The sequence below is a fragment of the Mustelus asterias genome, chromosome 19 (genome assembly GCF_964213995.1).
Source record: "Mustelus asterias chromosome 19, sMusAst1.hap1.1, whole genome shotgun sequence".
Classification (NCBI taxonomy): Eukaryota; Metazoa; Chordata; class Chondrichthyes; order Carcharhiniformes; family Triakidae; genus Mustelus; species Mustelus asterias.
Genome location: NC_135819.1, coordinates 7,502,311 through 7,526,435, shown reverse-complemented (window position 1 = coordinate 7,526,435; position 24,125 = coordinate 7,502,311). Strand labels below are relative to the sequence as shown.

The following is a 24,125-nucleotide window of genomic DNA, read 5'->3' as shown; positions in this document are numbered from 1 at the left end:
TGTGGCTTTTGCTACCAAATAAACCTGTTGGACTTTAACCTGGTGTTGTTAAACTTCTTACAATATTCTACTACCACAGAAAGTAGTTGAGGCCAAAATGTTGCGTGATTTGAAGAAGAAATTTGTACGGCCGCATTTGGAGTATTGTGTGCAGTTCTGGTCGCCACACTACCAGAAGGATGTGGAAGCTTTGGAGAGAGTGCAAAGAAGGTTCACCAGGATGTTGCCTGGTCTCAAGGGCGTTGGCTATGAGGAGAGGTTGAATAAAGTAGGATTATTTTCACTGGAAAGACGGAGGCTAAGGAGAGATATGATAGAGGTCTACAAAATTATCAGAGGCAGAGACAAGGTGGATAGTCAGAGGCTTTTTCCCAGGGTGGAAGTGTCAATTACAAGGGGGCTCAGTTCAAGGTGAGAGGGGGAAAGTTTAAGGAGATGTTTAGGTTACGTTTTTCATGCAGAGAGTGGTGGGTGCCTGGAACGAGCTGCCAGAGGTGATGGTGGAAGCAGGAACATTAGCAACATTTAAGAGGCATCTGGATGGGTTCATGAATAGGGAGGGAATAGAGGGATACGGACCGAGTAAGGGCAGAAGTTTTTTTTATAGTTTAGTTGGGGCATCATGATTGGCACTTGTGGTTGATGTTTCTTCAAATACGATATATTCCTGATCACTGTGTATCATTGTGTCTACACAGCTTAGAGGAACATTTGTGGATAGAGAACGTGAATCACTTTGATGAAATGATTATCTGATAGGTGATTTGTTCGTTGATCCCAGATGGGACGTACCCCGGGTTACTGTGGGAGGCGAGGGAAGAAATTGCAGAGCCTCTGGCGATGATCTTTGTGTCGTCGATGGAGACGGGAGAGGTTCCGGAGGATTGGAGGATTGCAGATGTGGTTCCTATATTCAAGAAAGGGAATAGGGATAGCCCAGGAAATTACCAACCGGTGAGTCTAACCTCAGTGGTTGGTAAGTTGATGGAGAAGATCCTGAGGGACAGGATTTATGAGCATTTAGAGAAGTTTAGTATGCTCAAAAGTAGTCAGCACGGCTTTGTCAAAGGCAAATCGTGCCTTACGAGCCTGGTGGAGTTCTTTGAAAATGTGACTAAACACGTTGACGAAGGAAAAGCAGTAGATGTGGTTTACATGGACTTCAGCAAGGCGTTCGATAAGGTCCCCCATGCAAGACTTTTCGAGAAAGTGAGAGGGCATGGGATCCAAGGGGCTGTTGCCTTGTGGATCCAGAACTGGCTTGCCTGCAGAAGGCAGAGAGTGGTTGTAGATGAGTCTTTTTCTGAATGGAGGTTGGTCACCAGTGGAGTGCCCCAGGGATCTGTTCTGGGACCCTTGCTGTTTGTCATCTTCATAAATGACCTGGATGAGGAAGTGGAGGGATGGGTTGGCAAGTTTGCCGACGACACGAAGATTGGTGGTGTTGTGGAAAGTTTGGAGGGATGTCAGAAGCTGCAGAGTGACATAGATAGGATGCAAGACTGGGAGGAGAAGTGGCAGATGGACTTCAACCCGGATAAATGTGTAGTGGTACATTTTGGCAGGTCAAATGGGATGAAGGAGTACAATATAAAGGGTAAGACTCTTAGTACTGTAGAGGATCAGAAGGACCTTAGGGTCCGGGTCCATAGGATTCTTAAATTGGCCTCGCAGGTGGAGGAGGTGGTTAAGAAGGCGTATGGTGTGCTGGCCTTCATCAATCGAGGGATTGAGTTTAGGAGTCCGGGGATAATGATGCAGCTTTATAAGACCCTTGTCAGACCCCACCTGGAGTACTGTGCTCAGTTCTGGTTGCCTCATTACAGAAAGGATGTGGAAGCCATAGAAAGGGTGCAGAGAAGATTTACAAGGATGTTGCCTGGATTGGGTCGCATGCCTTATGAGGATAGGTTGAGGGAGCTCGGTCTTTTCTCCTTGGAGAGACGAAGGATGAGAGGTGACCTGATAGAGGTTTACAAGATGTTGAGAGGTATAGATCGGGTGAATTCTCAGAGGCTTTTTCCCAGGGCTGAAATGGTTGCTACGAGAGGACACAGGTTTAAGGTGCTGGGGAGTAGGTACAGAGGAGATGTCAGGGGTAAGTTTTTCACTCAGAGGGTGGTGGGTGAGTGGGATCGGCTGCCGTCAGTGGTGGTGGAGGCAAACTCGATAGGGTCTTTTAAGAGACTTCTGGATGAGTACATGGGACTTAATGGGATTGAGGGTTATCGGTAAGCCTATATATAAGCCTAGGTAGGTAGGGACACGACTGGCGCAACTTGTGGGCCGAAGGGCCTGTTTGTGCTGTGGTTTTTCTATGTTCTATGTTCTACCATAATGAAAATGGTGTTATTCTTTGGTGGAACTGATGGATACTCCTCAAAATCAGCCGTACAGACAACTTCCGTCAGACCCGACACCTGTGGTGTCCATGCTGCTGTTTCCCGGACAGTATTGGAATTTGGTCTTGATGTCGTTGAATTCAGTTCTTTACCATCCTGAGACCATCTTACCCTCATTTTCTCAGCAGGATAGACATTCGAGACCTCACATGTTAACGTGGCTTCTCGCTTCACTTCTATGGATCTTTTGTCAAGGATTCTAGGCGGATCCATAAAAGCTGCAACACGGATAAGAAATTCACTTCATTTGGATTTTTGCTGAGATGTGTTTGAATTCCTAATGGACAGAGTGGAAACTGACCCACACTGCCAATACACACATTGCAGGAATCCATCACTGAACCCCGCCAGTGTGAAAGACTCCTGGCGGGGTGGGAGATGCTTTCGGGCACAGACAATTCCGTGCTGGGCCCGATAATCACATTTAAAATAAGATTTAAGTTACTTACTGTGGTGAACCATCGTTGGTTCCCACTGGATAGTACTGGGCCAGGGCTGGCCAGCACTATGGGAATGTATATAGGTTACTGTGGGATTGTACTAATGTTGTTGTTGGGCTAGGGTGGGATTGATACACCTGTGGTTGTTACTGTTGTGGCACATCCCAGTCGGGCTCCGCCTCCTGGGAGAGGTATAAGACCCCCTGCTCGGACGGGACCCCTTCAGTCTGGGATAGTGTGTTAAAGTTCTGATAGTTCCATTGTTAGTTAATAAAAGCCTTCTTTTACCGAAGCTTTGAGCCTCGTGTCCAATTGATGCGCATCAGTTACCTCTCCTCCCACCTGTTTCCAGTGCGGTCCCGATTGCGCCTGTTCTCCAGCTGTGGGAGATGCGCCTGCATCGGGAACGCGTGCACGAATCCCACGAAATGGCCGACACGCGATTCTCCCATCCCGATGCACCAAAGAATGTGCGTGTCGGGATGGGAGAATCGGGCTCCTCGTCTCAGTAACACTGCCCATGAAACTATCACTGATTTTTCTAAAAACCCATCTGGTTCACGAATGTCCTTTAGGGAAGGAAATCTGCTGTCCTTACCTGGTCTGGCCAACATGTGACTCCAGAGCCACAGCAAAGTGGTTGACTGGCTTTTAATTGTCCTCTGAAATGGGCCAGCAAGCCACTCAACTGGCCAACAAGTGCTGGCCTTGCCAGTGGCACCAATGTCCCATTAAAGAAGAAAGAAAACAAGTTGACGGGGTTGCCTGGCTATTCTTGCTCCAATTCCTCAAGTTCTTATGTCTTGCAAAATCATTCTCGGTCCTTTCAAACTAATTTTGCACATTCCCCGGCTGACTAAAAAACTAAAACTTCCAGTTACACTTTGGGGAAATAAGAGCATTGCAAATTTGCTCCTGGATTCAAGATGCACAATTTTTGATCCAATGATTTTTGTGCAATGGATAAAACAGGAGCTACTGAGAAATTTATTGCTAGAATGCCTCCCATTACTTATTCTCCACAAATTAGAGATATTAAACCCATTCTTAAAAAAAGGAGAGTGTTTCTCACTGTGGTGAACCATAGATGGTTACCACTATGGGTACTTGTACATATGTTACTCTTGTTACTGTTGGGGTTAGGGTTGGGGTGTTCCACCTGTTAGCAGTGTTCTGTGGTACACTCCGGTTGGCTCCGCCTTCCTATAGGAGTATAAAGGTCACTGCACTTCCTAGTGACCCTTTAGTCTGGGTTAGTATTGTTAAGCAGTATGCTCTATTCTTGTTGCGAATGAAAGCCTTTATTCCCGGGTACGATCTAGCCTCCCAAGTGAATTAATCGCGCATCACTCACGCAAGTAGAACTTACAGTGAGTTTGCAGAGTTACAGAGGAGTTTGCGATTAGTTTTCTGTCGCTAGAACCCGAATCCACTTCGGCTGAGCAGGTGTACACCTGTCCATCATCTGACACACTTGCAGTGAAACTGAAGACATTCCTCAATCTTTTATCTTCATCTGGATAACCTTGTTCTCCTGTGGAATTGCTCTGAACAATCTCACTCCCCCTCAGCCATGTGAGTATGAGTTTATTGTTTGGATAGACCCTCGGACCAAGGCACTCCAGACTATATGTTCTGTTAGCTTCCAGCACTTCCGGAGGTGAAGTAATGCTTATCTCTCGATCTGTTAAAGGAGATGAGCAGGAATTATGGAAACAGAATATATCTGAAAGCTTCTCTTCACTTCTCCTTTCACTCATCACACACCATTTTCACCAAGTTTGTCAATAGTCAATGTGTACAATAGAGGCTATTAGAACATAGAACAGTACAGCACAGAACAGGCCCTTCGGCCCACGATGTTGTGCCGAGCTTTATCTGAAACCAAGATCAAGCTATCCCACTCCCTATCATCCTGGTGTGCTCCATGTGCCTATCCAATAACCGCTTAAATGTTCCTGAAGTGTCTGACTCCACTATCACTGCAGGCAGTCCATTCCACACCCCAACCACTCTCTGCGTAAAGAACCTACCTCTGATATCCTTCCTATATCTCCCACCACGAACCCTATAGTTATGCCCCCTTGTAATAGCTCCATCCACCCGAGGAAATAGTCTTTGAACGTTCACTCTATCTATCCCCTTCATCATTTTATAAACCTCTATTAAGTCTCCCCTCAGCCTCCTCCGCTCCAGAGAGAACAGCCCTAGCTCCCTCAACCTTTCCTCATAAGACCTAGCCTCCAAACCAGGCAGCATCCTGGTAAATCTCCTCTGCACTCTTTCCAGCACTTCCACATCCTTCTTATAGTGAGGTGACCAGAACTGCACACAATATTCCAAATGTGGTCTCACCAAGGTCCTGTACAGTTGCAGCATAACCCCACGGCTCTTAAACTCCAACCCCCTGTTAATAAAAGCTAACACACTATAGGCCTTCTTCACAGCTCTATCCACTTGAGTGGCAACCTTTAGAGATCTGTGGATATGGACCCCAAGATCTCTCTGTTCCTCCACAGTCTTCAGAACCCTACCTTTGACCCTGTAATCCACATTTAAATTAGTCCTACCAAAATGAATCACCTCACATTTATCAGGGTTAAACTCCATTTGCCATTTTTCAGCCCAGCTTTGCATCCTATCTATGTCTCTTTGCAGCCTACAACAGCCCTCCACCTCATCCACTACTCCACCAATCTTGGTGTCATCAGCAAATTTACTGATCCACCCTTCAGCCCCCGCCTCTAAGTCATTAATAAAAATCACAAAGAGCAGAGGACCAAGCACCGATCCCTGCGGCACTCCGCTAGCAACCTGCCTCCAATCCGAAAATTTTCCATCCACCACCACCCTCCGTCTTCGATCAGACAGCCAGTTACCTATCCAATCAGCCAACTTTCCCTCTATCCCACACCTCCTCACTTTCATCATAAGCCAACCATGGGGGACCTTATCAAACGCCTTACTAAAATCCATGTATATGACATCAACTGCCCTACCTTCATCAACACACTTAGTTACCTCCTCAAAAAATTCTATCAAATTTGTGAGGCACGACTTGCCCTTCACGAATCCGTGCTGACTATCCCGGATTAATCCGCATCTTTTTAAATGGTCATAAATCCCATCCCTAAGGACCTTTTCCATCAATTTACTAACCACCGAAGTAAGACTAACCGGTCTATAATTACCAGGGTCATTTCTATTCCCTTTCTTAAACAGAGGAACGACATTCGCCATTCTCCAGTCCTCTGGCACCATCCCCGTGGACAGCGAGGACCCAAAGATCAAAGCCAAAGGCTCTGCAATCTCATCCCTTGCCTCCCAAAGAATCCTAGGATACATTTCATCAGGCCCAGGGGACTTATCGACCTTCAGTTTATTCAAAACTGCCAGGACATCCTCCCTCCGAACATCTATTTCCTCCAGCCTATTAGCCTGTAACACCTTCTCTTCCTCAAAAACATGGCCCCTCTCCTTGGTGAACACTGAAGAAAAGTATTCATTCATCACCTCGCCTATCTCTACTGACTCCATACACAAGTTCCCACTACTGTCCTTGACCGGCCCTAACCTCACCCTGGTCATTCTTTTATTCCTCACATAAGAGTAAAAAGCCTTGGGGTTTCCCTTGATCCGACCCGCCAAGGACTTCTCGTGTCCCCTCCTAGCTCTCCTAAGCCCCTTTTTCAGCTCATTCCTTGCTAACTTGTAACCCTCAATCGAGCCATCTGAACCTTGTTTCCTCATCCCTACATAAGCTTCCCTCTTCCTTTTCACAAGACATTTCACCTCTTTCGTGAACCATAGTTCCCTCACTCGGCCATTTCCTCCCTGCCTGACAGGGACATACCTATCAAGGACACCCAGTATTTGTTCCTTGAAAAAGTTCCACTTTTCATTGGTTCCTTTCTCTGACAGTTTCTGTTCCCAATTTATGCCCCCTAATTCTTGCCTAATCGCATCATAATTACCTCTCCACCAATTGTAAACCTTGCCCTGCCGTACGGCCCTATCCCTCTCCATTGCAATAACAAAAGACACCGAATTGTGGTCACTATCTCCAAAGTGCTCTCCCACAACCAAATCTAACACTTGGCCCGGTTCATTTCCCAGTACCAAATCCAATGTGGCTTCACCTCTTGTTGGCCTATCCACATATTGTGTCAGGAAACCCTCCTGCACACACTGCACAAAAACTGCCCCATCCGAACTATTTGACCTACAAAGGTTCCAATCAATATTTGGAAAGTTAAAGTCCCCCATGACAACTACCCTGTGACCCCCACACATATCCATAATCTGCTTAGCAATTTCTTCCTCCACATCTCTATTACTATTTGGGGGCCTATAGTAAACTCCTAACAACATGACCGCTCCTTTCCTATTTCTAACCTCAGCCCATATTACCTCAGTGTGCAGATCCCCCTCGAAGTGCCTTTCCGCAGCCGTTAAACTATCCTTGATTAACAATGCCACTCCTCCACCTCTTTTACCAGCTTCCCTACACTTACTGAAACATCTATACCCCGGAACGTCCAACAACCATTCCTGTCCTTGTTCTACCCACGTCTCCGTAATGGCCACAACATCGTAGTCCCAAGTACCAATCCACGCCCCAAGTTCATCTACCTTGTTCAGGATGCTCCTTGCATTGAAGTAGACACACTTCAACCCACCTTCCTGTCTACCGGTACCCACCCTTGACCCTGATACCTTCCCCAATACCTCACCACCCTCACTGACTTCTGGACTACAACTCCTTTTCCCACTCCCCTGACAAATTAGTTTAAACCCCCCTGAAGAGCCGTATCAAATTTCCCTCCTAGGATATTCTAATCAAAAATGTTCCTCTGGTCCACAAGCCCTATCCAAACTCTGCTTCAACTATTCTCTGCACTTTGTACTCAGCCTTGAGTAATGATCTTGGACTTTGATTATAATTAACAATGATGAAAAATGAAACTATCATGGAATAAAATGACAGGGCACAATCTAAAGTTGAGTGGCAGACATAGAAATTAGAAAGATTTTTATTTGGGGTGGAAGAGCGATCCTGTGCTGGTCAGGTCATTAGATATGCATGTGCAAGTAGCTTGGTGAATCTTGCAGGGATAGGAAAGAAGTCGCAGTTTGCTTCCTTACGTCAGGGGTCAAAACAACCCCATTCCAGACATCCGAAAGTGACTCCAGCATCACACACATCTGCCGGTAGCTGCACCACCCCTGATATACCCGTATTCAGGCTAATCGCTGTGGCACTGGTACCTGGGCACTAGTATTCTGATCTTCTTCTGGCTCTACTACCTCTTGCTGTTAATGGACCTGTGCTAACCTGCGCTGGAGTTTAGAAGAGAAAGAGGCAACCTGATTGAAACGTGTAAGATCCCGAAGGGTCTTGACAGAGTGGATCTGGAGATGATGGGGGGAATTTTCCCATCCCACCCTCCACCGGATTGTAGCGAGCAGGCGGGCGGGACCATGCAAAGGATAGCTAGATTTTTCAACAGTAAAGGAGAGTTATGGTGAGCGGGCGGGTAAGTGGAACTGAGTCCACAAAAAGATCAGCCATGATCTTATTGAATGGTGGAGCAGGCTCGAGGGCTCGTGGCCCACTCCTGCTCCGAGTTCTTATGTTCTTATGCAAAGGTCCGTTGACCTCATGCAGGATTTTCCGGTTTCGGGACGAGCGCGGCCAGAAAATCCCGCCCGATACTTCCTCTTGTGGAGGATTCTGGGACTAAGGGCCACTGTTTAAAGATAATGGGTCACCCTTTTAAGAAAAAGATTGGGAGATGTTTTTTCTCTCAGGGACCATGAGTCTTTGGAGAGAGTCTTTGAATATTGTTAAGGCAGAGCTTAGACAGATTCTTGATAAATAAGGGGGTGAAAGGTCATCAGAGGTGGGGGAATGTGAAATTGTGGTTACAATCAGATCAGCCATGATCTTATTGAATGGTGCAGCAGGCTCAAGGAGCTGAATGGCTCTGAATTCTATTTATATGTTCCTCCACATCTGGACCACAGTGAGTAGAACAGCAGGATTGTCTGGAACTGGCATCATCTCTGTCTGAGTGGATGAGTGAACAAATTGCAAAGATACATCGACACAGCACACTCATTCTAGTTTTGCCTCCATCTCTGAGTCTTTAAGCCAATGCTAAGCCCTATTCTTGGCATCATCTAGACTTGGGTCTCCCCACCCCGCACCTACAAGGTGAAGGACATTCTGGAGGACTGCAGATTAGTTTTCTTCTCTTTCATACCTCAGTGTCCTTGGGGATTGACCAGGGTAATAACAGCCATTTGCGAGGCCCTTCCCACGTCCCACCCGAAAAGAGACTGCTCCCCCATCCATAGAACCATAGAACCATAGAAAATTACAGCTCAGAAACAGGCCTTTTGGCCCTTCTTGTCTGTGCCGAACCATTTTATGCCTAGTCCCACTGACCTGCACTTGGACCATATCCCTCCACACCCCTCTCATCCATGAACCCGTCCAAGTTTTTCTTAAATGTTAAAAGTGACCCCGCATTTACCACTTTATCCGGCAGCTCATTCCACACTCCCACCACTCTCTGCGTGAAGAAGCCCCCCCTAATATTCCCTTTAAACTTTTCTCCTTTCACCCTTAACCCATGCCCTCTGGTTTTTTTCTCCCCTCGCCTCAGCGGAAAAGCCTGCTTGCATTCACTCTATCTATACCCATCAAAATCTTATACACCTCTATCAAATCTCCCCTCAATCTTCTACGCTCCAGGGAATAAAGTCCCAACCTATTCAATCTCTCTCTGTAACTCAGCTTTTCAAGTCCCGGCAACATCCTTGTGAACCTTCTCTGCACTCTTTCAATCTTATTTACATTCTTCCTGTAACTAGGTGACCAGAACTGTACACAATACTCCAAATTTGGCCTCACCAATGCCTTATATAACCTTACCATAACACTCCAACTTTTATACTCAACACTCCGACTTATAATGGCCAATGTACCAAAGGCACTCTTTACGACCCTATCCACCTGTGACGTCACTTTTAGGGAATTCTGTACCTGTATTCCCAGATCCCTCTGTTCAACTGCACTCTTCAGAGTCCTACCATTTACCCTGTACGTTCTACTTTGATTTGTCCTTCCAAAGTGCAATATCTCACACTTGTCTGCGTTAAATTCCATTTGCCATTTTTCAGCCCATTTTTCTAGTTGGTCCAAATCCCTCTGCAAGCTTTGAAAACCTTCCTCACTGTCCACTACACCTCCAATCTTTGTATCATCAGCAAACTTGCTGATCCAATTGACCACATTATCATCCAGATCATTGATATTGATGACAAACAACAATGGACCCAACACCGATCCCTGTGGCACACCACTAGTCACAAGCCTCCACTCAGAGAAGCAATCCTCCACAACCACTCTCTGGCTTCTTCCATTGAGCCAGTGTCTTATCCAATTTACTACCTCCCCATGTATACCTAGCGACTGAACCTTCCTAACTAACCTCCCATGAGGGACCTTGTCAAAGGCCTTGCTGAAATCCAGGTAGACAACATCCACCGCCTTCCCTTCATCCACTTTCCTGGTAACCTCCTCGAAAAACTCTAATAGATTGGTCAAACATGACCTACCACGCACAAAGCCATGTTGACTCTCCCTAATAAGTCCCTGTCTATCCAAATATTTGTAGATCCTATCCCGTATCACACCTTCCAATAACTTGCCCACCACCGACGTCAAACTTACTGGCCGATAATTTCCCGGATTTCTTTTGGAACCTTTTTTAAACAACAGAACAACATGAGCCACCCTCCAATCATCCGGCACCTCCCCCGTGAATACTGACATTTTAAATATGTCTGCCAGGGCCCCTGCAAGTTCAACACTAGCTTCCCTCAAGGTCCGTGGGAATACCCTGTCCGGTCCTGGGGATTTATCCACTCTGATTTGCCTCAAGACAGCGAGCACCTCCTCCCCTTTAATCTGTAAAGGTTCCATGGCCTCCCTATGGCCTTTCCATCAAATGCTGGAAAGATTTCATGAACCGACAACAACCTTGGCAGTTCCATGGTGCGTTTGAATTTTGCCAGCGCATCTTCTACCCTCCCTTTGATACCCACCAAGTGGCCCCATCACCCTATAGAATCAACACCTGTCATACTTGACCCATCTGTAAGCTTTCAAACTCCCCCTCTTGGACCTTGTTGCTATTTATGTGGACATTCCTGCTCTCCCCCCAACTCCATAACCATTTATATACACATGCCCTCTTGATACTAAACCCTCCTGTTCTCAAGGCCAGCTAGACCCTGACTTTCTGCGACTTCCCCAGTAAGACCATCCACTACCTCCCCTTGAGCCTAGAACGTCCACCCTATTGATCCAACTCCCCTGACTGTCAATTTACTGTCTGCCTTATTCAACCCCTTAGGCCCAAAGTCTTGACATCATCGACCATACCCTTTAGACCCATCTCTCTACACGGCTCACTGCCCAGAAAGCCCATCCACCACCCTACAACTGGACCGAGGCCTGTGTGACATGCTTACCCCTCCCAACATGTCCTAGACAATCTGACATCCTTCCCCGGACATCCTTGCCACCCCTGTCCAGCTCCCATGCAGCTTGGTCTACTGGCACCCAACCTCAATCAAGATCATAGAATCATAGAATCCCTACAGTGCAGAAGGAGGCCATTCGGCCCATCGTGTCTGCACCGACCACAATCCCTGAGTTTGACCCCAGGCCCTACCCCCACATATTTTACCCGCTAATCCCTCTAACCTACGCATCTCAGGACTCTAAGGGGCAATTTTTTTTTTAACCTGGTCAATCAACCTAACCTGCACATCTTTGGACTGTGGGAGGAAACCGGAGCACCCGGAGGAAACCCACGCAGACACGAGGAGAATGTGCAAACTCCACACAGACAGTGACCCGAGCCGGGAATCGAACCCGGGACCCTGGAGCTGTGAAGCAGCAGTGCTAACCACTGTGCTACCGTGCCGCATCTGACATTTATGTGCATTCTCCAAAAAGGACAAAGCAGCAATTACTCGCTCAAGTTCCAAGAAGAAGACCTCACCAGCAGCACACCATTTATATGCAGTCGTGAATCTGAACGCACAAATTTCTCTCTATTGGAGAGTATAATTTGAAAGGGGCGCTTAATTCCAGCATAATGGCCGAATAATGAGAATTCATGACTTCTAAAATTGGGGGGGAACGATTTTCCCCCCAAAAATCAAAGTGTCCAACAGGCAGGAAGACCTCCCGTTTTCCCGCCCGCTTTTTGGTTGACTTGTGTCTCGGTTAGATAGGGCACTCTGTGCAATACAGAGGCTGTCAGGTGACTCATGCCAGTAGCGGGCGGAGCCTAAACCTGCTGGAGAGGAAGGCAGCAGAGTACTCGGGGGCCATTCATTGGGCATGCATCGATCTCCCAGTACACTGGGAGATCAATTGACATCCCCCCCACCCCAATGGCCAGCCCCGGCCTTTGATGGCTGGTCCCGATCCATGCTCGTCGGCCCACCAGTACCCCCCACCCCCGATACAGACTTCCCTCTTTCCCTTCCCTTCTACCTGTCCCCCGTCTGACCACCCCCGACTGGCCCCACCCCTGAGGCCTTGCCCCATTGGCGCTGCCTGCAGTGTCAGGCTTGCAGTGCCAGGGTGCCAGGTTGGCAGTGCCAGGCTGGCACTGCAACTCCCCCGTGCCCAACCTCAGGGGGGCCTCAATGGCCTTTGGTCCCACAAGCGAGGCCATCACATCTGGTCCGCATTGCTATACCGCCTAGGAGGAAAAGGACAGCAGATGCTTGGAAACATCCATTTCCCACCACCAAGTTCAGGATACTTTTCACCGTCTAAAAATGTTTAGACTGCCTTTCGCCCAAATTTCTATTTTCCATTCACATACAGAACAAGAGTTTTCACTTACTGTATACCGTGACCACCATTTTCTCCTCCTTCAGCTGAGAACTCTCCGATTTACAGGTCACAGTGCATGGTGCTGCAAAATCCCATGTGTGGACAGTCGGGAAATAGTCTGTGAACCAATTACTGCCAGTTGTTCTGTGATGCTGTGTCCCTGGTTTATATTCCACATTGATTATTGGGTCTGTACATGTGGTAGTACAGTTCACCTCTAAAGAATCTCCAAATTCCACAGCTGAGGGGTCTGTGTTGATTCTGATCTCAAATCCAGTTACAATAGCTGCCAAGGAAACAAATCACAGTAAATCCATGGATATTGATCCCATTCAGTGTTGCACTTATTGAGGGTAACTCCTCAAGGGAAAAGCACATTTTCTAACTACCCAATTAAGCAGGCCTCTCTCTAAAACAAGGCACTGATTATGTGAAATTCATAGAATCATGGAAATGTACAGCACAGAATGAGGCTATTCAGCCCATCAAGTCTGCTCACATTAAAATAGAGCTATCCAGCCTGACCCTGCTGGGTAGACCTGCCAATTTCAGCAATTCAAGAGCATACCCAAGTGGTTTTTAAATGTGTTGAGGTTTCTGCCTTTACCACCCTGCAGGCAGTGAGTTCCAGGCCCCCACCACTGCCCACTTAGTGAAAAGATCCCACCACAATTCCTCTTTAATCCTTCTCCATATCGCTTTAAATCGGCGTCCCTGCCTATTGACCTCCCTGCTAAGAGAAAATAAGTCCTTCAGAGTCACTCTATCCAGGCCCCTCATAATTTTACACACCTCAATCTTCCCACAGCTGCTTTATTCCAAAGAAACAATCCCAGCCTATCTGGTCTTTTCTGATAGTTAAAATTCTCCTGTCCGGACGACATGCTTGGAAGTCTTTTCACACCCTCTCTGTTGTTTCCACATCCTGTTTGAACCGCTGTGATCAGGACTGTGTGCAGTACTTTAACTGAGTCATAGCCAGTGTTTTATACAGTTGTAGCATATCTGCTCTTATCAGCAATTTTTTGGCTGAAAAGGAAAAGTATTCTTTATGTCTTCTTGTCACCTTGTCTACCTAACTGCTACCTTCAGTGTTTGTGGACATGTACTCCAAGTTTTTCCACTCCTTTAACTTCTAACTATCCAAACATTATTACTTAGTCTCCTCTGGCCTTACGCATCCTCCCTAAATCCTCCCTCACACTCCTCTGGGTTGAATTCTACCCACCTGACCAGCCCCTTGATCTCTCCCTGCAGTCTACAGCTTTCTTCCTTATTATCGACCGCACAGCCAATTTTTTCATCACCTGCAAAATTGTAATCATGTCCCCTATATTTAATTCTAAAACGTTGACATATGCCATGGAGAAGCAAGGTGTCTTTTACTGAGTTCTTTACATCTCACTGTAAACTGCTTTCCTGTCACAAAAACACCCTCTGGCTGATACGCTTTGCTTCCTGCCACTGACCACATTTTTATAGAATTTTCTTTCATAGAATCTCTACAGTGCAGAAGGAGACCATTCGGCCCATCGAGTCGGCACCGACCACAATCCCACCCAGGCCCTATTCCCGTAACCCCACACATTTACCCTGCTAATCCCCCTGGCACTAGAGTTAATTTAGCACGGCCAATCCACCTAACCCACTCATTGTTGGACTATGGGAGGAAACTGGAGCAACCAGAGGAAACCCATGCAGACATGGGGAGAATGTGCACAGACAGTGACCCAACGGCGGAATTGAACCCCCCCCGGGTCCCTGACGCTGTGAGGCAGCAGTGCTAACCGCAGTGCCAACATGCCACCCCAATCTTCCACTTTTCCTTAAATCCCATTGGCTTTTACTTTTCTGACCAAGCTGCCGTGTGAGGACTCTTCGAAAACCTTGCTTAAAGCCACGTAGACCTCATCAAGCACTCTACCTTCATTGACATTTCTTAAAAAAATTCAATTAACTTGGTCAGATTCAACCTTCCATGAACAAATCCATGCTGATTAACTGTGATCAACTTCTGCCATCATTTCATGTGGAACCATTTGAAATTACTCATAAAAAGTCCAGGTTGAGTGCTTCCCTTCATTCATTGGTGTGGAGAATATCATTTTACCAGATGTAGGGAAGAGGATACCAACCTGCCACTCACACTCCAATGTACCTGGCCCTGATATATCTTGATGTGGAGATGCCGGCGTTGGACTGGGGTGGACACAGTAAGAAGTCTCACAACACCAGGTTAAAGTCCAACAGGTTTATTTGCTACCAAATAAACCTGTTGGACTTTAACCTGGTGTCCTGATATATCTAAACATAGGTCTTCCTTTCTTTCCAAGGCCCTCTCAGGAGAGCAACATAGCCTTCAATTTTCTCCTCAGAGGACATCAGGTTGCCCAGGATTAGAAATGCAAGCAACAGGATGTCTGCAGCCACTCACCTCTCTGGCCACAGAGGAGTTTGCACCTTAAAAGCACTAAGCACATGTGAGGAAAATGCAAGTACAGAACAGTCGGAAGCAAAAGTGGGCTGGCTTGTGTGCACTTAATATTGTTGCAGCAGAACAGAACTTACGCTGGTATGGTTTCTTATTTTTAGAGGTTAATGTCACACAGGAAAGGCCGTTGTCTAACTGATGACTTATCTACAAATGGCTGTTATATATCCTGGCTGAAAGTTGAAAATATACCCTGAAGCAAGGTATAGTCTAGAAAATCTCTTCCTTTTCCCAGCACACAAAACAGTGAACACGGAAGGGGATCGCAGTAATTGTGAAACAGACACATGGATCACAAGGCAAACTAATGTTATATGTTTACCAATGACTGTAGGACTAATTTAAGGTGCACTTGTGAATGCACATATATCTTGAATAGCTGCCTGCTTTTATTTCTTTTCGACCTTTTTCACCATCAGTTAAATTTCTATTTCCCGTCATCAAACTGAAACCTTGCAGTATGACAGGAACCCAGTACATCAAAACAAATGGAAGCAGAAGTAGGCCACGCGGCCCTTTGAACCTGCTCCTTCATTCATTCTGATCATGGCTAATCATTAAATTCAACATCCTGATCCCCCCCTTTCCCTCCATATCCCTTTAGCCCCAAGAGCGAAATCGACTTCCTTCTTGAAATCACACAACATTTTGTCTCCAACTACTTTCTGTGGGAGTGAATTCCACACGTTCACCACCCTCTGGGTGAAGAAATTTCTCCTCCCCTCAGTTCTAAAAGATTTACCCCTTATCCTCAAACTATGACCCCGAGTTTTGGACTCCCCGACCTGTAATGGTTGATTGCAGAATAAAACCAACAAGTATCATTTCAACTGTGTTGATGCAAATACCATTTCATACTATTTGAGGCTCTGAAAATAAATAAAATTTTCTTATATTTAAAAGCTCTTTATAGAATCATAGTCACACCCACCTGTTACAATGGAAAATGTGAAAAGCCACAGGCACTCAACCGGTGAAATTAGTCGAAAATCCATCATGATTGAATTTCAAAAAAGATGTGCTCTGGATCCACAATAACCCTAAAAGCTCAAACCTTTAGAGTATTTGACTAAAGCTACAGTACTTCCCTGGCATTACATCAATTTATTCACGGAGCAATTGAGAGCTTGAGTTGAGTAGCGTCACTTCAAACAGCATCTACCAACCCTTCCGGTAGAATCAACTGTCAACTGACAAGAATTTAGGGGATTTCTGCACTCATCCTGTTCTTTTCAGCTTGCAGAAATCTATACATCCACAGTTTCTGTTTCATTGTGTGTTCAGAGTCAAAATGGGGTTCTTCGGGGTTTCTCTGGGTAAACTAGTCAAGACTAGTTTGTTAAAACCATTATTATTTATTTATAACTTGACGTACTGGTTGCATGGCCTGGCCTGGCCTGGCCTATTCAGACACAATGTAAATGGGATGAAGTATCATATTTTGCAATATTTTTCAAGTAGCACTGTGATATATTGTGAACCAGGCTTGTGTGTGTGTGTGTGTGTGTGTGTGTGTGTGTGTGTCAGGGGGTGACTAATTGAATTAGACTGAAGACAGTTAGACTGCAAATTGAAGGCTGCATGAGCCCACTCACCTGAAGAAGGGGCTTAGAGCTCCGAAAGCTTGTGTGGCTTTTGCTACCAAATAAACCTGTTGGACTTTAACCTGGTGTTGTTAAACTTCTTACTGAGTAGGAGTGGCCATGAGATCCTGAAGAGCATGTGCGCTGAACTGTGCTGTGAAGAAAGCTGTTTAGTACGGTACATACTCTTGCAACTCGGCCAACGTTGTCTACCTGATACGCTGCAAGAAAGGATGTCCCGAGGCATGGTACATTGGGGAAACTATGCAGACGCTGCGACAACGGATGAATGAACACCGCTCGACAATCACCAGGCAAGACTGTTCTCTACCTGTTGGGGAGCACTTCAGCGGTCACGGGCATTCGGCCTCTGATATTCGGGTAAGCGTTCTCCAAGGCGGCCTTCGCGACACACGACAGCGCAGAGTCGCTGAGCAGAAACTGATAGCCAAGTTCCGCACACACGAGGACGGCCTCAACCGGGATATTGGGTTCATGTCACACTATTTGTAACTCCCACAGTTGCGTGGACCTGCAGAGTTTCACTGGCTGTCTTGTCTGGAGACAATACACATCTTTTCAGCCTGTCTTGATGCTCTCTCCACTCCCATTGTTTTGTTTCTTAAAGACTTGATTAGTTGTAAGTATTCGCATTCCAACCATTATTCATGTAAATTGAGTCTGTGTCTTTATAAGCTCTGTTTGTGAACAGAATTCCCACTCACCTGAAGAAGGGGCTTAGAGCTTCGAAAGCTTGTGTGGCTTTTGCTACCAAATAAACCTGTTGGACTTTAACCTGGTGTTGTTCAACTTCTTACTGTGTTTACCCCAGTCCAACGCCGGCATCTCCACATCAAGAAAGCTGTTGGCAGCCACTTGCAGATACAACAACACAATTGTTGTATCTCGGCCTTTTGGCTGAGATCAAGTGTAGTTATGCGGATGCTGCACTTGGTTGAGGTCATTGGGTTGCATTTAAGCTTCATTTTCATATGAAGCAATTTTTAAAAGCAGCATCTCGGCCTTTTGGCTAAGATGCAAATGAGATCAAACCTTGAAGGAGGAAACCTCCGCCGACTCCAATCAGCTTGGCTCATGTAGATCAGGCCCAAGACAGGGTAAAGGGTCGCAGACCCTGTCTTGTCAGCCTGGATCGGAAATGTCTCAACTGGTTGAGACTCTGAATTGGACTTGATTTGATTGAATTGGAAAAGTATAAAAAAAACACAATTGTTGTATCTGCAAGGTTTTGATGGGACTGGTTTTTCCAGTACTGAGTGAGAGAGGGAGAAGTCTATGAAATTCTTCCCCTGTTGCAACAGAGGATGCTTGTTGTAATCTGACGGTAAAGTCTTGTGGAGAAAATCTGAACATAGTCGAATTAAAGGGGTGTTTGCTTCTGAATTTAACTCAGCAGAGTTCAGGGTGTTTAAGTCAAATACAGAGACCACGATCTTACCATTTCGCCCGATCGGCCAATGGGTACAGCGAGCCGATAAGAACACGAGAGATTTCCCGCCTTTTGCGGTCTTACCGGAACCGGATATCCGGAGGCAGAAAGTCTCACACCTGAAAAAGACATGAGACTGATCTCAACATTAAAATACTATTCAAAGGAGAATTTAAATATGACGAAAGAGCCCCGGCCGCAGTCATCTGAGCTCACTGGCCTCTGCGGCTTCACCGGTCAATGTACTCTCCGGCGAGGATGACATATGGTCACCATCAAGGAGACCAGAAGTCATTGCCTCGCCAGGAGGACCAGAGGCCATCGAGGCTCTCCTAGGAGGTCAGGAACACAGGGGGCTGCCTCTTGGACAGTGCCAATTTGCCACTGCCCATCTGACATTCCGGCAGTGCCCATTGGGCTCTATGGTACTGCTGGTCCGTTACACTGACAGTGCCCACCAGGTGGTGCAAAGAGGATGGGGCCCTGGAGGAGCACGCCAATTGTAGGGTAGACACGCTGTACGCCCTGAAGCAGCGATCGGGGACACACTGCGCACTCTGTAACAGCGATCGGGGACACACTGCGCATTCTGTAACAGCGATCGGGGACACACTGCGCACTCTGTAACAGCGATCGGGGGGACACTGCGCACTCTGTAACAGCGATCGCGGGGGACACTGCGCACTCTGTAACAGCGATCGGGGGGACACTGCGCACTCTGTAACAGCGATTGGGGGGACACACTGCGCACTCTGTAACAGCGATCGGGGGGACACTGCGCACTCTGTAACAGCGATCGGGGGGACACTGCGCACTCTGTAACAGCGATCGGGGACACACTGCGCACTCTGTAACAGCGATCGGGGGGACACTGCGCACTCTGTAACAGCGATCGCGGGGGACACTGCGCACTCTGTAACAGCGATCGGGGGGACACACTGCGCACTCTGTAACAGCGATTGGGGGGACACACTGCGCACTCTGTAACAGCGATCGGGGGGACACTGCGCACTCTGTAACAGCGATCGGGGGGACACACTGCGCACTCTGTAACAGCGATCGGGGGACACACTGCGCACACTGTAACAGCGATCGGGGACACACTGCGCACTCTGTAACAGCGATTGGGGGGACACACTGCGCACTCTGTAACAGCGATTGGGGGGACACACTGCGCACTCTGTAACAGCGATTGGGGGGACACTGCGCACTCTGTATCAGCGATCAGGGGAGACACGCTAAACGCCCAGAAGCAGCGATCGGGGGGACACTGCGCACTCTGTAACAGCGATTGGGGGGACACTGCGCACTCTGTAACAGCGATCGGGGGGACACACTGCGCACTCTGTAACAGCGATCGGGGGGACACACTGCGCACTCTGTAACAGCGATCGGGGGACACTGCGCACTCTGTAACAGCGATCGGGGGGACACTGCGCACTCTGTAACAGCGATCGGGGGGACACTGCGCACTCTGTAACAGCGATCGGGGGGACACTGCGCACTCTGTAACAGCGATCGGGGGGACACAATGCGCACTCTGTAACAGCGATCGGGGACACACTGCGCACTCTGTATCAGCGATCAGGGGAGACACTGCGCACTCTGTAACAGCGATCGGGGGGACACATTGCGCACTCTGTAACAGCGCTCGGGGACACACTGCGCACTCTGTAACAGCGATCGGGAGGACACACTGCGCACTCTGTAACAGCGATCGGGGGGACACACTGCGCACTCTGTAACAGCGATCGGGGACACACTGCGCACTCTGTAACAGCGATCGGGGGGACACACTGCGCACTCTGTAACAGCGATCGGGGGGGGACACAATGCGCACTCTGTAACAGCGATCGGGGGGACACACTGCGCACTCTGTAACAGCGATCGGGGGGACACACTGCGCACTCTGTAACAGCGCTCGGGGACACACTGCGCACTCTGTAACAGCGATTGGGGGGACACTGCGCACTCTGTAACAGCGATCGGGGACACACTGCGCACTCTGTAACAGCGATCAGGGGGACACACTGCGCACTCTGTAACAGCGATCGGGGGGACACACTGCGCACTCTGTAACAGCGATCGGGGACACACTGCGCACTCTGTAACAGCGATCGGGGGGACACACTGCGCACTCTGTGACAGCGATCGGGGGGACACTGCGCACTCTGTAACAGCGATCGGGGGGACACACTGCGCACTCTGTAACAGCGATCGGGGGGACACACTGCGCACTCTGTGACAGCGATCGGGGGGACACTGCGCACTCTGTAACAGCGATCGGGGGGACACTGCGCACTCTGTAACAGCGATCGTGGGGACACTGCGCACTCTGTAACAGCGATCGGGGGGACACACTGCGCACTCTGTAACAGCGATCGGGGGGACACACTGCGCACTCTGTATCAGCGATCGGGGGGACACACTGCGTACTCTGTAACAGCGATCGGGGACACACTGCGCACTCTGTAACAGTGATCGGGGGGACACTGCGCACTCTGTAACAGCGATCGGGCGGACACTGTGCACTCTGTATCAGCGATCGGGGGGACACACTGCGCACTCTGTATCAGCGATCGGGGGACACACTGCGTACTCTGTAACAGCGATCGGGGACACACTGCGCACTCTGTAACAGCGATCGGGGGGACACACTGCGCACTCTGTAACAGCGATCGGGGGGACACACTGCGCACTCTGTAACAGCGATCGGGGGGACACACTGCGCACTCTGTATCAGCGATCGGGGGACACACTGCGTACTCTGTAACAGCGATCGGGGACACACTGCGCACTCTGTAACAGCGATCGGGGGGACACACTGCGCACTCTGTAACAGCGATCGGGGGGACACTGCGCACTCTGTAACAGCGATCGGGGGGACACTGCGCACTCTGTAACAGCGATCGGGGACACACTGCGCACTCTGTATCAGCGATCAGGGGAGACACGCTAAACGCCCAGAAGCAGCGATCGGGGGGACACACTGCGCACTCTGTATCAGCAATCGGGGGGACACACTGCGTACTCTGTAACAGCGATCGGGGACACACTGCGCACTCTGTAACAGTGATCGGGGGGACACTGCGCACTCTGTAACAGCGATCGGGCGGACACTGTGCACTCTGTATCAGCAATCGGGGGGACACACTGCGCACTCTGTATCAGCGATCAGGGGAGACACGCTAAACGCCCAGAAGCAGCGATCGGGGGGACACTGCGCACTCTGTATCAGCGATTGGGGGGACACACTGCGTACTCTGTAACAGCGATCGGGGGGACACTGCGCACTCTGTAACAGCGATCGGGGGGACACTGCGCACTCTGTAACAGCGATCGGGGGGACACAATGCGCACTCTGTAACAGCGATCGGGGACACACTGCGCACTCTGTATCAGCGATCAGGGGAGACACTGCGCACTCTGTAACAGCGATCGGGGGGACACATTGCGCACTCTGTAACAGCGCTCGGGGACACACTGCGCACTCTGTAACAGCGATCGGGAGGACACACTGCGCACTCTGTAACAGCGATCGGGGGGACACACTGCGCACTCTGTAACAGCGATCGGGGACACACTGCGCACTCTGTAACAGCGATCGGGGGGACACACTGCGCACTCTGTAACAGCGATCGGGGGGGGACACAATGCGCACTCTGTAACAGCGATCGGGGGGACACACTGCGCACTCTGTAACAGCGATCGGGGGGACACACTGCGCACTCTGTAACAGCGCTCGGGGACACACTGCGCACTCTGTAACAGCGATTGGGGGGACACTGCGCACTCTGTAACAGCGATCGGGGACACACTGCGCACTCTGTAACAGCGATCAGGGGGACACACTGCGCACTCTGTAACAGCGATCGGGGGGACACACTGCGCACTCTGTAACAGCGATCGGGGACACACTGCGCACTCTGTAACAGCGATCGGGGGGACACACTGCGCACTCTGTGACAGCGATCGGGGGGACACTGCGCACTCTGTAACAGCGATCGGGGGGACACACTGCGCACTCTGTAACAGCGATCGGGGGGACACACTGCGCACTCTGTGACAGCGATCGGGGGGACACTGCGCACTCTGTAACAGCGATCGGGGGGACACTGCGCACTCTGTAACAGCGATCGTGGGGACACTGCGCACTCTGTAACAGCGATCGGGGGGACACACTGCGCACTCTGTAACAGCGATCGGGGGGACACACTGCGCACTCTGTATCAGCGATCGGGGGGACACCCTGCGTACTCTGTAACAGCGATCGGGGACACACTGCGCACTCTGTAACAGTGATCGGGGGGACACTGCGCACTCTGTAACAGCGATCGGGCGGACACTGTGCACTCTGTATCAGCGATCGGGGGGACACACTGCGCACTCTGTATCAGCGATCGGGGGACACACTGCGTACTCTGTAACAGCGATCGGGGACACACTGCGCACTCTGTAACAGCGATCGGGGGGACACACTGCGCACTCTGTAACAGCGATCGGGGGGACACACTGCGCACTCTGTAACAGCGATCGGGGGGACACACTGCGCACTCTGTATCAGCGATCGGGGGACACACTGCGTACTCTGTAACAGCGATCGGGGACACACTGCGCACTCTGTAACAGCGATCGGGGGGACACACTGCGCACTCTGTAACAGCGATCGGGGGGACACTGCGCACTCTGTAACAGCGATCGGGGGGACACTGCGCACTCTGTAACAGCGATCGGGGACACACTGCGCACTCTGTATCAGCGATCAGGGGAGACACGCTAAACGCCCAGAAGCAGCGATCGGGGGGACACACTGCGCACTCTGTATCAGCAATCGGGGGGACACACTGCGTACTCTGTAACAGCGATCGGGGACACACTGCGCACTCTGTAACAGTGATCGGGGGGACACTGCGCACTCTGTAACAGCGATCGGGCGGACACTGTGCACTCTGTATCAGCAATCGGGGGGACACACTGCGCACTCTGTATCAGCGATCAGGGGAGACACGCTAAACGCCCAGAAGCAGCGATCGGGGGGACACTGCGCACTCTGTATCAGCGATTGGGGGGACACACTGCGTACTCTGTAACAGCGATCGGGGGGACACTGCGCACTCTGTAACAGCGATCGGGGGGACACTGCGCACTCTGTAACAGCGATCGGGGACACACTGCGCACTCTGTAACAGCGATCGGGGACACACTGCGCACTCTGTAACAGTGATCGGGGGGACACACTGCGCACTCTGTAACAGCGATCGGGCGGACACTGTGCACTCTGTAACAGCGATCGGGGGGACACACTGCGCACTCTGTAACAGCGATCGGGGGGACACACTGCGCACTCTGTAACAGCGATCGGGGACACACTGCGCACTCTGTATCAACGATCGGGGGGACACACTGCGCACTCTGTAACAGCGATCGGGCGGACACTGCGCACTCTGTAACAGCGATCGGGGACACACTGCGTACTCTGTAACAGCGATCGGCGGGACACACTGCGCACTCTGTATCAGCGATCGGGGACACACTGCGCACTCTGTAACAGCGATCGGGGACACACTGCGCACTCTGTATCAGCGATCGGGGGGACACAATGCGCACTCTGTAACAGCGATCGGGGGGACACACTGCGCACTCTGTAACAGCGATCGGGGGGACACACTGCGCACTCTGTAACAGCGATCGGGGACACACTGCGCACTCTGTAACAGCGATCGGGGACACACTGCGCACTCTGTAACAGCGATCGGGGACACACTGTGCACTCTGTAACAGCGATCGGGGACACACTGTGCACTCTGTAACAGCGATCGGGGGGACACTGC

The 24,125-nt window shown here is 49.5% G+C and overlaps 2 protein-coding genes across 2 annotated transcripts in view; both read right to left on the bottom strand.

The window, feature by feature from the left end:
• LOC144507726 (vascular cell adhesion protein 1-like) overlaps positions 1-24,125 on the bottom strand; it is a 94,642-nt gene that overhangs the window by 9,054 nt on the left and 61,463 nt on the right. The gene's annotated exons all lie outside the window — the stretch shown is intronic.
• On the bottom strand, positions 281-16,424 carry LOC144507518 (intercellular adhesion molecule 4-like). Its single transcript, XM_078234645.1, has 5 exons — positions 16,193-16,424; positions 12,781-13,056; positions 4,212-4,526; positions 2,334-2,620; positions 281-298 (listed from the first exon to the last, which is right to left on the bottom strand). The coding sequence occupies exons 1-5, from the start codon at positions 16,257-16,259 to the stop codon at positions 281-283; spliced, it is 963 nt and encodes a 320-aa protein (XP_078090771.1). The 5' UTR covers positions 16,260-16,424.